This window comes from Paracoccidioides brasiliensis (assembly GCF_000150735.1).
Source record: "Paracoccidioides brasiliensis Pb18 unplaced genomic scaffold supercont2.2, whole genome shotgun sequence".
Lineage (NCBI taxonomy): Eukaryota > Fungi > Ascomycota > Eurotiomycetes > Onygenales > Ajellomycetaceae > Paracoccidioides > Paracoccidioides brasiliensis.
The window spans coordinates 1,632,754-1,647,591 of NW_011371359.1; the positions used below are offsets into that span (position 1 = coordinate 1,632,754).

Sequence of the window (14,838 nt, forward strand, 5' to 3'; positions counted from 1 at the left end):
ATCTTGAATAATTATGGCATCGAGAGTCCGAACGAATTTACTTATTCCGCCTTCTTTGACGAAGAGCAGTGAAGTGTCACAGCTTGATTAGCGCTACAGTGGTCCGTCCGCGGGGTCCACTGCGGGCAGAGCCCGATACAGGTGGGAACGTTCTGTGCTGGGTGGTTCTGCAGGAGTTTGAATTAATAAAATCTTGCCGTAGATGATGGATTTTCAAGCATAGACCCAGTTCGCATTATCTCGCTTATTATCAGTAAGCCGTTGATGCCGTTGGTAGAAGCCGTTGGCAAAGGGGGGGAGTTGTCCATAGATGATAAGCTATCTTGTGGCTGCATAATGACCGCCACTGGCCTCCCAATATGGATGAATGTAAGAACAGCCCAGGCTAGATTGGTGATAAAAAATGGGAATATCATTTCTTGACTAGGTGCTTCTTCAGTTGGTCCAAGATGGAATTGTTTGATATTGATAAAAGTACCTAGGCAATTAGCCTTGCCAGAGCGGCAAGACCACAACTTATGCTTTGTGAAATGCAAAAATGAACCAGTCGGCAGTAGACGTGTGGTTGACTTTGAACATCGGGAGATACGCTGAACACGCTGGCTGGATAAGAACCAGAGTCAAACCAGAGCCCAATGATGGCTAAAACAGAAAATGCATATTTTGTTGTGCGTTAAAAGCCACTGCTCTCGGGACCCACTGGCACCAACAGATCCGTGGATGTGCTCCACCAGGAATCATAAAGCCTCGGAATATCCGTTGAAAAGAACTGGATTTATCATACGTGCTGGTGGGTAAGATTGAGTCCTTGACTTGATTCTAGTTGAAGAAACAACAAAGCTCAAGAGAAGCGCTGACATTGTTGATGAAAACGGACATATCCCGTAACCCATGAATGGAGACGAAGATTCTTAGACTTGACTCCAGCTCCGAAACAAGATGCCTGGAAAGGACAATGATTACCGAATAGAATAATTATACGGAGTAAGATTCTATCGACAAGGATGCCAAAAGAACACGGTTGAGTAATAATGTTTCTGCCTGGAGAGTCAAAAGCCTTCCGCTGAGGAAAAACGACTAATAGCACTGATGAGGGGATGACGTTCCAGACGAGCGACTGATGGGGGACAGAAAACGGCTTTTGGTGATCGATGGTTGAACCGATTAATGAATGCAAAGACAGGGTGGCTTAGTTAAACCGCGGCATAAACTTTATGGGGGAAACTTCCCTTTGACAACCACTAAACACGACGACGACGACGACCACCACCACATTTTCTTGCTGCCATTGCTCTTATTATATGAACCATGAGGCGACTCCCGTCTCCAGTTTTGCAGCAGCAATGTGGGAAATTGCTTGACCGCCCATTGGTCATCTTATCTGTCCTTTTCGTGCTTTGGAAGCTGCTGTTGTTACTGGCAATTGTCGCCAGCCCAGGCTGGGGATACGATACTTCCACAACACTTCTTCCGCACGCAGCATCCAGAAATGCCACGGACTCCTTATTAGGAGCCGGAGCAGCAGTCAGTTCTAGGAGGTGTACACCCTTATTGAAGCTGGTAAGATGGGACGCCATATATTTTGTGAACGTTGCCCAACGCGGGTATCGGTATGAGCAGGAGTGGGCGTTTGGTTATGGCTACACGAAGTTGTTGTCCGTTTTATCTTCTAGTTAGTAATTATTTCTGATACCTTTCTTCTTCGTTGGTTTTGCTCATCCGATTTTAATTTTAAATTTAAATTTTTTAAAATTTTTTAGTTTTAATTTTAATTTTTTGCATTTGATTTAGGCGAACCTGCTAATGATGAGTTGTATAGCCTTTTCGAGGATCTCAGGATCTGAGCCTGACACTCTCCGTGTAGCCATGATAGGCATTGGTCTCTCGCATGTCTGTCATTATTTGTCCGTACTATCTCTCTATGGGTTATCAAAGAATGTCTTTGATGATGGGGACAGGCGCTATGTTCTGTCCCTCCTAGCCGCAGCATTTCATATCATCTCTCCTGCAGGTGCTTTTCTGTCTGCACCCTATGGTGAACCAGTCTTCTCTTTTCTCAATTTGACGGGTATTTATACATATGTATCTGCGCTACGTGATGACCGTCGCGGATATATGTTTGCAAGGGATGTGAAATTTCTTACCGCAGGAGGCCTTTTTGCTGCTGTAACCACGATCCGTAGTAATGGAATTCTGAGTGGTATGCTGTTCGCGTATGATGCAGTGTTGGGGCTGGTTAACATTTTTTCGAGGGGAATTTCTTTACCTCAAGTTCGTCGGATGTTTTTTGTTGTGGCTGGTGGGAGTTTGATTCTCTTGGGTGTTGTTGGGCCTCAATATCGTGCATATACCCTGTTCTGCCAGAATTCGGATGAGCGCAGGAGCTGGTGTGATAATACCATCCCAAGCATTTACACCTTTGTCCAGAACCATTACTGGTATGTTTTTACGGTTTCAACATCAAGGCTGGACGTGTGTACTGACTCAAGTTGCGTTGTAGGGGCAGCGGGGGATTCCTGAGTTACTGGAAGGTATCTAATCTACCTCTATTCGTTCTTGCCACTCCCATGCTCGCCCTACTGGGCGTTTCTTCTTGGTGGGCGTTCAAGACCCCTGGCAATTCCGATCTGCGAAGTAAAGAGCCGGAGAAACGAGCGGAGAATAGCGGACGAGCAGAACATTGTCGGGCCTGTCTCTACCGGCTAGCAATACCCCAGGCGGTGCTTGCGGCTCTGGCACTGACGAACTACCACGTGCAAATTATCAATCGTATATCTTCCGGGTATCCCCTCTGGTACTGGTATGTGTCGTTCGGCACACTGGAGGATGGGAACAAGCCGCATTCGTTTTTCAAACCCCGTGTTCTGGTTCAGACTATGGTTTTATATTGCTTTATTCAGGGAGGTTTATTTGCATCATTTCTTCCGCCGGCATGATCTCTGGCTTTTGGCTGTAATATTCTTTGGCGGAGATGTTCTATTGGTTGGTTTCAATAAGGCACGGCAACGGTAAGTTTGCCTTCCGGGTCTCAGCATTTGTATTGCGTAGATAGATTCTGCCTGTTGGGCGAGGTTGTATTATTAATATAGACAATTACCTAGTTAGTTAGTTATTTATTCTTATTCGAGCAAGAAAATCCTTTTAATCCGGAATCTTTCGGCCCCTCCAATCATCTTCGAATTTCTTCCAGCAAAACCTAGAGAATTGCTCATAGGTTCCAGCCATTCCCTAACTCCTGATCTTTGGCTGTAATTAGTTGCGACGGGGGCAAGCATCCAAACTGATTAGGTCATCACGTCTGCGCCCCAAGGAAAGGTCGCCAAGCAAGAAACTGACAGCAACCGACTACCCAACATTAGAACATCCGACTGAGCTCAGGACGTATGCGAGTCACAGCTCCCAGCCTGGTCAAAGGAGCTTAGACAGTTTTCAAACGAAGCGACCAGTCCTCAAATCTTATACCTCACCTTAGTTTCATTCACTGGATGGTCCTTTACACTGCAATCATAATCCTCCTTCCCCGGGTGACACTGTTGTTGGTGACCAGGTTTAGCAACAACTAAAGGTTGAAGAACGTTCTTACGAACCTCAACATCTGGGAGTCAACGTCTGAGAATCTAGCTTCTTCGGTAGGTTGCTGCTTTGTGTGCTCATTACCCCTCACCGGCGCGCCATATCCAAGCTGACTTCCCAATGCCATGTCTAGTTGATATTGATTGCATAACCTTCCCACGTACCTACGACGTCATCCCTCCGCAGCTTTCTTGTCCCTCGACAGAGCCGATATATACCGAACAATATGGATTCTGAAGAACGGATCTCAGATCGTTTTGGGTCAGTTCACACCCAGGCTAGTAATGAGATGTCGCGTTCAACACCTCCAGGGAGGAAATCAATAAAAATCAATAGGATTTTATTGGACGACCCTTTCAAAAAGGCACGCAATAGACCGAGGACATACCCATATTTTAAGTACCTACCTTACGCTGTTGAAGATGAGAGTGAGCGACAAAGGAATCTTCAAGAGATCCTTAAACACCTCTACATCGCTGTTGAAGCGGGAGATTTCAATCCCGGGGCAGTACACTGGACGCGTGAACTGAGAGGATGGCTTTCGCTGAAATTCGATCCGACAAGAGAGCAACGCATCAAACTAGTCAAACTATACTACGAGCTTGCACTGGCACCTGGAATAGACCCAAACATTGCGGAAAGATTCGCAAGCATGTTTATGCTTTTGACCAAGTAAGGCGAGATTTAAGGCTCTTGATACCCCCCTATGTTTGTTTATATGGCTAACCAAGGGCAGGAGGAAGCATTATCTTCGACCAGTTAAGGATCTAATACTTGACTGGAAACCGCTTTACAGAGAAATAAAAGTTTTCGTTCTTCCTTCACAGTCTGGGCTGGTTCATTCCACCAATTTGAAACGGAATATTAAAACCCTGACTAAGCTCTGTGCCTTTGCCCAACTCTACTTCGACCCTTTGGAATTGCCAGCAATGCTCGAGGAATTCCTTCCTCATTTCAGCACGTCGTTTACTGAAGGGGCTTTCGTCGTCGTTGGCTTGATAAACTTATTTTTGCCAACTTCACCTGGGCCTGAAGACAGAAAAGATCTCCTGCCACAGCACTACCTCCCAACTTATTTCCATCTTTGGTCATTGGTGAACCGATCCAGGACTTTCGATGTAGCCTTTATAGATATCTTGTCCAGGTTGGCACGCGACTCCCTTTCAGCCAGCTTTATTCCATTCTCTGAGTGCGGAATTTTCTCGTCTGAACAAACGTCGCTCATATTCACCGCAATATTGAGACTGCTAGAAATTCCGGTTGGACAGGCCACCTCATCGTACAGCGCAGCTGTCGATCTTTCAGCAGGGTTGGGTATGATGCTTGACAGAGACCCTCGGAAACACCCTGTTGCTCACAATATTGCCAGATGGGTGGTAATGTCGCTATCGCCTGCCTGTGCTGAATCCCAGGATTGCATATTATCTAGACTCGAAGGTCTAATAGAAGCCGTGGAGACATTCTTCCACCCTTCAAACTCTGGTTCGTGGTCAAGGACACTGCTGCAGCTTGTGTATTATCTCGCGGATTTCTTTGTTATGCGGTGGAACAGGGAGCGAAATGATGAAATGGATGTCCCGCCAGAGCGGAGACTAAATGATCTGTTGAAGCGACGCTTTGTCTTGTGCCTCCGTGAAGTAACTTTCATGGGGATATATGCGAAGAGCGGGGTCGCAATGAACTATGCGCTTTCTACCCTTCAAAGCTTGGCATATTTGGAACCAAACCTGATTTTGCCCGGCGCCTTACAAAGAATATATCCGTCTATGCAAGGCTTGGTAGAGGTTCATAGGACGACATCTTCCCTTCGATCTTTACAGGTTCTATCGCGGCTGATGGTGCGAACCAAAGGGTTTAGATGCCACATTACCACACTGCTAGGATTGGCATTGCCAGGAATTGATGCTAACGACTTGGAAAAATCTCTCCATTCGTTAGCTTTCATCCAGTCTGTCTGCTACAATATCCCCTTCGAAGACCTTACTCAAGGACGTGATGATGTAAACGGGAATATGCTAGCAATCCAGTGGATTACGGGTGAGCTAGAAAGGATGGAAAACGAGGGAGCAGCTGTCGAAATGAATTATGACACAGACCTCTCGGATAAAGATGAAGAAATGATACTGCGCTCATCGACCACCGGATTTGGCGAGTTTTTGATATCTTTCCTCGGCAGAGTATTTACTCTTCTGGAAAATCTTCCGGACGCCGCACGGGTTCGCAGCGGTTCTCCAGAGGAAAATGTCGTGAATACATTACCCGCTACCCTCATGCCCCTTCTGGCATCTCTCTCCCCAGAACTGTACGATCAGGCATTAAACAAAATCGTGGATTTTGTTGCGGATCATGTTATCCATCAAGCCCGAGATGCGATGGCATTTATTTGCAACGCCGTTTGTAAAGTCAACCCTGAGAAAGCTTTGAAACGCTTTATTCCACTCCTAATCCAGTCTATTCGTACGGAAATAGATGAGAATGGTGCAGCGTCCACAAGGACCACTGGTTCAGATATCTTGCCACGAGACCGTGGACTAGTTTGGAACGTTAGCATGTTGAGCATGTGCGTTGTACATGTTGGCTCTGCAGTTTTGAAATACAGACAGGAGCTTTTCGATATTGCTCTTTACATGCAGCAAAAGTGCAAGGGTATTCCCACTGTCCATGTTTCAAATTTCATCCATCATCTGCTTCTGAATCTTACGGTGACATACATCATTGATCATTCTTTATACGAGCCGGATGTCAAAGAAAGGGGTATACAAGTAGAACAATGGGGACAGAGACAGGACCCAAACCATTTGACCATCAAGTGGCACGTACCGCAACGAGAAGAGATTGAATTTGCTGTTGAGCTTTTTAAATCACAGGCAGAGAACGCTTTGGAACAACTTACTTCTCTTACAAGCGAAAATCCTAGCATCAACCGAGATGGAAGCGGCAAGGATTGGTCAGATGAAGTGACGAGGAAATTGGTTCTTCTCAGGCTCATCATTTCGGGAATATCAATGTTGTTTAATAACAAGGCGGCTTCGAACGGTGGTAATTGGAGACATTCACAAGCGGATCACGACGTCGACATGTCTGATGCAAATGGTGGCGATGGTGTCGAAGATGTCTCCGATGAAGACTCAGCGCTAGACTGTTCAGATGACTCTACTATTCGACAGTCATTTCCATATCCCGCTGGATATTTATTGGAAGAAGATGATCCACTCTATATCGAAATTCATAAGATTAGACACCGTGCCGGCGAAGTGCTGCATAATGTTCACCGCTTTTTGGTTGAAAAGCAGGAGGATGATGTGTCGTGCTTCACTCCTTTGTATACCGCTTATCGCTCATGGTTTATCGATGTGGGTATTGAGAAATCTGCCCATGTCCTGGACCGAGTCACCAAACTTCTTGTAGCCGACACCCAGCCATACAAAGTGAGCGGTATTCGAAAGGATTATCCTCGGCCCCTTCTTGTTCGTCGTGCGAATGTGTATCATGTCCAAAGGCTCCGGCACAATGCTTCTCCACGACCTCGATCAAAATTGGATGAAACTTTGCTACTTGATCTTGCTGAATCCAGTATTTCGATATATACCGATATTAGGCGAAATGCTCAAGGGGCTGGAGAATCCGCTCTCAAAGCAATTTGGGGATCACGACTGCTGATTATCCCGCCCTTAATCGAGGGACTTCAAAAAGCTGTCAAAGAAAACGATTATCCCCGTATAAAGGGTGGACTGTACTCTCTCCTTTTTGGTAGCCTTGCTAAACCCGTGGGCCGCCACTGGAAATACACTCCTACGCTTATCAAGACCTTTATTGAAGCTAGTACGGTTGATAAACCCTCGATTCAGAAGATCTGCACTGGAGCTGTTTACCAGGTTATGGACTATGGCCGTGCGATGGAGAGAATGGCCGTGCTTGACCAGGATGTTATTCAATCAATCGCGCCAAGCACCAATGTACAACCAATAATTGATAAAAAGCGGCAATCTATTAAAAAGAAACGAACTTTGATTGAACATAAGAAAGCTGAACTTTCAGAAGAGCTGACAAACATGGCACGAATATCGCATTGGAAACAGGCTAGCAGAACTGCCGCGATCGTGATTGGGATGGGGCTAAGATTTGATTATGTCGCGAGTGAGAACTTGGTGAATCTCATCGTACTGGGGTCCGTCGACTCTCACCCAGGACTAAGAGGCATGTACTCCCAGACACTTGTCGCTCTTTTCACAATGGTAGACGTGAGAGCCGTCTGCAATCATAAATACGAAGATTACATCCTAGGTGTACAACATTTTCCTTCTAAGATACAGGTCCCGACACAACGATACAAGGAGGGCTGGACTGAGGAGTATCTTGCAAGTTTCGCCAAGCCCGACGCAGAATATTACGTTGACCACGATTACCCTGGTTGGCTGGTTTGGGGAAAGACAATGCCAGCATACAAATCTAACATCAAGCAGGATATCGAGTACGACGAGCTTGAATGGAATGTTCGAAAACAAATGGGCCAACTTTTTACGCGGGAGTGGTTTGCCACGTTTTTTAGGTATTTGAAACAGGAACCAAGGGATGCGTTAGCGGATAAATTCCGTATGCCAAGTGCGATGATGTTGCTTTACGTTTTCGAGCTCATGTTAAGAGATGAGTTGACTGCCGCAAATTTCGATGACATAAAAGAGGAGATTGCTCTAGTTTTCGAGGATGGAAGCGATAAACATCAACATCGAGCAACTGCGGAAATTATGGGAGCTCTCATCGGCTCAGTGACGGATACGAGTGTCGACAAGCGAAGCCTAATATGGGAGTACACTTTCCCCTTTGTTCGACAAATATTTTCCGATGGGCTTACTCCGGAGAATTCTGGATATTGGACGACATTCCTGCACATGATAATGCAATGCAGAGACCCCCGTCGTTCATGGCCTCTCGTTGACTGGTTGACAAGCTTCCGACTAGATATGACTTCGAATGCGGCATTCAAAGAGAGTTCCAAAATTAATCTACTTCACCAATGCATTCTAGACTCTGGCTGGCATTTTCGACTAGAAAAGCCAATTGTCGAGGATTTCCTTGCCCACCTTGATCACCCTTACAAAGGGGTTCGCGAAGCCATAGGTCATACGTTGGGGTCAATATACCGGACCAGATATTACGAGTCGTACGCGGATATAGAACAGTTGATTCAGGCACAGAACCAAGTTTCGTCCATTGGAACTAGTCCCTACCAGCCAAGCAAGGAATTTGTGAACACAGTGATCGATGTCTTTAACAAGCTTGAGAAATGGCGCCTCGAAAGACTTCCTGGACAGCAGACTCCATCGTCATACACTTCGGGGAGCAAGACTGTTCTTCTCTGGCTAGACTCTACACTCTCGTCGCATGAATGCACTCAACTCCTACAGTTCTTCCCAGATCCATTTACGCAGCAACTCCTGCATATGATGGATGTCAAGGAGGATCTTGAACTCCAGTCCCTCGCATATCACGTCTTCCGCCATCTTCCGAATATTCCACATCCAGTTGGTAAAGACACTGAATTCGTAGACGCTCTGGTGAGAATTGGCCGCACGTCGCCCTCATGGCATCAGCGGCTTCGTGTCATGATCAACATACAAATAATGTATTTCCGCCACCTTTTCCTGCTCTCTACCGCCAATCGCGAGAAGCTCTTCGATTGCATTGCCTATATGCTTGAAGATCCCCAACATGAAGTCCGGGCTGGTGCTTCGGCGACGCTTTCTGGCATGATCCGCTGTTCTCCCGTGTCATTACGAGCCGGTATGGTTCCCAAATTGCGTGACAAGTTTACCAAGGCACTGGTCGAGAATCCACTTCCAAAGAAATCGAAACTTCGCCATTCGGGCTCTGGTGTCTCTTCTGATGTTTCCACCGGCGCTAACACCCCTACACCTGAACATACCCGCCTCGTCGTAACAAGGCACGCTGCAGTCCTTGGATTAGGAGCCCTTATTCAAGCTTTCCCGTACACCAGTCCTCCGCCACCGTGGATGCCCGACGTGTTGATCACTTTGAGTAACAAAGCTGCGGGTGATCCTGGAATTGTTGGTCAAAGTGTGAAGTCAATAATTAGTGAATTCAAGAAGACAAGGCAAGATACCTGGCACATCGATGTAAAGGTAGGATATCAACCCCCCAAGGCTGTTGTTTAACGGTATTTGACGGTTAACTAACACTACTCGACCAGGCTTTCCAACCGGACCAACTTGAAGATCTTGCTGGGGTCCTCTGGAAGAGCTATTTCGCTTAGACCCTTTATCCTAGAGATTCCAAGTGTCGTTGCGGTTCCCAATATGCAACATAACTTAATATTGAAGCTTCCCCTTAATTCACCCAAACCCTTGGGCTGGCGTATGTGGACTGGGTTATTAAATGACGTTTTTGGCTTGGTCAGGTTTCTAGGAGTATCTTAGGTTTGTTGCTTTAGACATGTTGGCCCGTGTGCGTTTATACACTATCTTCAACACGTTACGTATAATTTTAAGCACGTGTGATATGGATACGCTAGATGCCTTTCCACCTTTTAATTTCTCCTAAATCTGTCCCCTTTTTTATTCTTACACTTCTGTTACCCGGTTGGCTGTTTTATGTGGGTAGAGAATTCGATCATAATGTGTAGGTTGTTTGCATGGCATTGACTATAGAAAATGCATGTGGTTGTTTTGTGACCCGTTATACCCTTCGTTGTGCTTAACTCATTTGATAAGTCTCCAGACCAACCTCCTGAATTGTCACCTTAGACACATTCCAACTTTTGGTGAACTGACGGCCGCTCCACAACAATCCTCATACCAGACTTAACTTCACCACCATCCACTACAATTCCCATGATCCCAGCTCGTCGCCCAACAATTCCACCCTTGCCATCTCTAACCAACAGTCTTTCCTGCAACCCTTTCTGAAACTCGTCAATCTGCGGCCCCGCATCCCGCAACCCGGTAACCTCTACCACTGCAACCTCCCTTGTTGGAACAGCCCTTGTCGTCGCGTTGATAAACCAAAGCTTGGTACCTTTTCCCAGTGATAGCAAATCAACTCCCGCCGTTGTGATATTCTCTCCCAGTTGACCTTGTTTCATAGGCTTTCCCATGGTTTCAGAGCCAACGGATGCGAGAACCTCGGACTCTAGTAAATGCACCTGGCGGAGATTGGGAGCGGGTGGGTCGAGGTTAAGATGAGGGTGGTGCTGGGCGGTGGCGCCTCCGTGCACATCACCCTTGACACCGAAATTTGCAATCAGGGTTATGCTTGATACGGGGATTTTGGAGAAGGAGTGGTAAGGGGAGAGGGAGACGCTGACAACAGACATTGTTGGTTATTGTGTTTAAAAAATTGTTGCTCTAGTGGGTAGTTCGGCCAAGTCTTTAGTTTTGGTTTTGAATGGGAATATGAATGCTTGATGGTGATTATTGACATCATTCTTAATTATTATATCTATATCTACTGAATGGCTCGTCTCCACTGATCATAACGTTCACTCATCGTAGCCTATCACTGTCCGCCATGTAGTTATGCGAAAGGCGGGATCCGATCAATCCCGGATTATAGATGTGACGTACATAATAAATATTTCCCCAATAGCAAGCTATCAGAGCGGCCATCCTGTTATGAGGATAGATGCCAGATATTATATCGATTCCTTTCAGATAGGATAGATGTTATTAAAAACGTTCTCCTTTTCCTCATTGGAGGATAAATGTTGTAGTGAGCCAGCCAGATAGAAAATGTACAGTAGGCACGTGATTAGAGTTGCCCTGGATACGATAGAATCACGTGATATTTACTTGGCTTGTCCCAAGAGCTCGACGTCAATCACCAAGAGCTCACAACTTCAATCCTCCAACGGCCGGTTCAAGCGGTGATATTGCTTGACACCAACCCCTATCTAAGTCACTCCTTTTACACTATCTAACTTATCATTTTCCCTTTTCATTGTTTCCTCTAGCCTAAGCCGGGCCAGGGGCCTTTGTACTGACGAGGTATACCCTTCCGGACTTCAGGCACCCGCTACCACCATGGGGGTTCCTCATGATACGATCTTCCGCTCAGCGGACATGAGCCTGACTCAGCTATATATTGCAAATGAGATCGGCAGGGAGGTTGTCAGCGCCCTGGGTGAACTTGGTCAGGTCCAGTTCCGCGATGTGGGTTGGCCCTGGATGCTATATATTTCCAGTCTACCTTGGCTAACCTTTAAATTACTTGTCCTTAGTTAAACACCGATACAACTGCGTTTCAGCGGACATTTACAAATGAGATTCGGAGATTGGATAATGTCGAGAGGCAGCTGCGTATGTCTTGTTATCTGGAAAGGATCGAAATGAGATATATCGTACTGATTTGATATGATATTGTTTAGGATATTTTCATTCGCAGATGGAGAAGGCAGGCATTCCCATGAGACCATCCTCCGAATTTTCCAACACTTTGGCCGCTCCCATGGCATCCGAGATTGATGAGCTTGCCGACCGAAGTGAGAGTCTCGAACAGCGTGTCGCGTCGTTGAATGAGAGCTATGAGACCTTGAAAAAACGTGAGGTTGAATTGATTGAACGGCGATGGGTCTTAAGAGAGGCTGGTGGATTTTTTGACCGGGTTCGTTCAGACTTCAGCCCGGAACACGCTCTAAACTCCCCTAAAGGTGACAGCTAACATGAGCGATAGGCCCACGGTCACACCGATGAGATCCGCCAATCCTTTGAAAATGACGAAGCCCCTCTTCTACGAGACGTGGAGCAGCAACACGCCAGAGGCCGGAATGGCGATGCTGAGACTCAGACGTTCTCGGTGATGAATATTGGCTTCGTTGCTGGTGTTATTCCGAGAGATCGAATTGGCTCCTTTGAGCGGATCCTGTGGCGGACTCTGCGAGGAAATCTCTATATGAACCAGTCAGAAATTCCGGACCCGATTATCAATCCGGCAAATAATGAAGAGATTCACAAGAATGTTTTTGTGATATTTGCCCATGGAAAGGAAATTCTTGCAAAGATCAGGAAGATTTCTGAATCACTTGGAGCCGATTTGTACAGCGTGGATGAAAACAGCGAACTCCGGCGTGACCAGGTCTACGACGTTAATACTAGATTGGCAGATGTGGGCAGCGTTTTGCGGAATACCAAAAATACGTTGGATGCCGAATTGGCTCAGATCGCCCGCTCTCTAGCTGCGTGGATGATCATTATCAAAAAAGAGAAGGCAACATATCACACGCTCAACAAATTCTCCTATGACCAGGCCCGGAAGACCCTTATTGCGGAAGCTTGGTGCCCAACCAATTCTCTTCCACTTATTAAGACAACGTTGCAGGATGTCAACGATCGTGCTGGGCTGTCCGTGCCAACCATTGTCAACCAGATTCGAACCAACAAAACCCCACCAACCTATATAAAGACGAACAAATTTACGGAGGGTTTCCAGACTATCATCAATGCCTACGGAACTTCTAAGTATGGAGAGGTCAATCCAGGCCTTCCTACGATCGTTACTTTTCCTTTCCTCTTTGCAGTTATGTTTGGTGATGCTGGGCATGGCATGCTCATGACAATGGTTGCTTGTGCCATGATTCTTTTCGAGAGAAAGTTGCTCAAAACAAAGTTAGACGAGCTTACTTCCATGGCTTTCTACGGTCGATATATCATGCTTATGATGGGAATTTTTTCGATTTACACTGGTTTGATATACAATGATATCTTTTCTAAGTCAATCGAAATCTTCCCAAGTGCATGGAAATGGCCAGAAAATTTCAAGCAGGGAGAGACAGTCAATGCGAAACTGAAAGGCAGCTATCGGTATCCCTTTGGTCTTGACTGGGCGTGGCATGGAACCGAGAATGACCTTTTGTTCGCTAACAGTTTCAAAATGAAGCTGAGTATCCTCCTCGGTTGGTCCCATATGACGTATTCCCTTTGCTTGTCCTACATAAATGGTCGCCATTTCAAAAAGCCAATCGAGATTTGGGGCAACTTCGTCCCCGGAATGATATTTTTCCAGTCCATTTTCGGTTACCTGGCTTTCACGATAATATACAAGTGGATCGTGGACTGGAATGCTCATGGTCAATCTCCTCCCGGTCTACTAAACCTGCTCATTTTCATGTTCCTCAAGCCCGGTACGGTTAATGAACAACTGTATCGTGGGCAGGCAACCGTCCAAGTTATTCTTCTCCTCCTTGCACTTGTTCAAGTTCCAATTCTTTTGTTTCTGAAACCGTTTTATCTTCGATGGGAACATAACCGAGCCCGTGCACTTGGATATAGAGGTCTTGGCGAAACCGCTCGTGTGAGTGCCTTGGATGAAGATAATGAAGACGGCCATCTTTCAGGCAACGTACGCGAAAGCATGGCGAGCGACGCGGAGGGTATCGCAATGATCACGCAGGACCTAGGTGAAGAAGAGCATGAAACTTTCGAATTTTCTGAGGCGATGATCCATCAAATCATTCACACCATCGGTATGCAGACCCTCTCCTTCTGTTATATACTTGACGGTAATGACCCAGGTTTCACTCAGATCACTAACGGTTGCTTTCCATATAGAGTTCTGTCTAAATTGCGTGTCTCATACGGCATCGTATCTCCGACTTTGGGCCCTTTCACTCGCCCATCAACAGCTTTCTGTTGTTTTATGGACCATGACAATCGGTGGAGCTTTTAGCCAAGAAACCAACACAATGAGAGTGATCTTAATCATTGTCACGTTCTTCATGTGGTTTACTCTCACTTTTGCCATTCTTTGCGTCATGGAGGGTACCAGTGCTATGCTACATTCTCTCAGGTTGCATTGGGTTGAGGCAATGAGCAAGCATTTCATAGGAGATGGCGTGCCGTTCGTACCATTTAGTTTTAAGACGCTCTTAGAAGAGGAGCCAGTGGATTAAGGTGATCTACCTACCTTCATATCAGTTGGTTGTAATAATGCACATTTTTGTTCCACCTTTTTTTTGGGACTTTATACATATATATCACCCTTTTCTCTCTGCCATGTAACATACCCGAAATGATAATCAATTATCCTCGAATCTCTACAGCTTGTTTTGATAGCTCAGCCACTGAGTGGCTGATTGCGTTACGGAGAACTTAAAAGTCTTCTTGTTAGTCTTTTTTTTTTCATTTTTCTTTTCTTTTATTATTTATTTATTTTTTGATTATTTGAATTTTTTTCTCGGTTTTTAATTACTCCAACCCACGATACGCGAGCTTGATTCAGCTTGTTGAATTTCTATCCACTTACTCTCGTTACGTG

At 45.9% G+C, this 14,838-nt stretch overlaps 3 protein-coding genes across 3 annotated transcripts; 2 read left to right on the top strand and 1 right to left on the bottom strand.

Moving 5' to 3' along the window:
* Positions 1-1,308: 1,308 nt before the first annotated feature.
* Positions 1,309-9,844, top strand: PADG_01701 (uncharacterized protein; the record flags this gene model as incomplete). The annotated part of the gene is made up of 7 exons (XM_010758734.1): positions 1,309-1,672; positions 1,820-2,438; positions 2,501-2,867; positions 3,257-3,445; positions 3,779-4,245; positions 4,310-9,713; positions 9,782-9,844. 7 exons carry the CDS (start codon positions 1,309-1,311, stop codon positions 9,842-9,844), a joined length of 7,473 nt encoding a protein of 2,490 aa, XP_010757036.1.
* Positions 9,845-10,330: 486 nt separating this feature from the next.
* Positions 10,331-10,903, bottom strand: PADG_01702 (uncharacterized protein; the record flags this gene model as incomplete). Its single annotated transcript, XM_010759246.1, has 1 exon — positions 10,331-10,903. The coding sequence occupies one exon, from the start codon at positions 10,901-10,903 to the stop codon at positions 10,331-10,333; it is 573 nt and encodes a 190-aa protein (XP_010757548.1).
* A 706-nt stretch (positions 10,904-11,609) lies between these two features.
* PADG_01703 (H(+)-transporting V0 sector ATPase subunit a) lies at positions 11,610-14,473 on the top strand (the record flags this gene model as incomplete). The annotated part of the gene is made up of 5 exons (XM_010758735.1): positions 11,610-11,738; positions 11,807-11,885; positions 11,954-12,189; positions 12,259-14,047; positions 14,133-14,473. The coding sequence occupies 5 exons, from the start codon at positions 11,610-11,612 to the stop codon at positions 14,471-14,473; spliced, it is 2,574 nt and encodes an 857-aa protein (XP_010757037.1).
* Between the last annotated feature and the right edge of the window lie 365 nt (positions 14,474-14,838).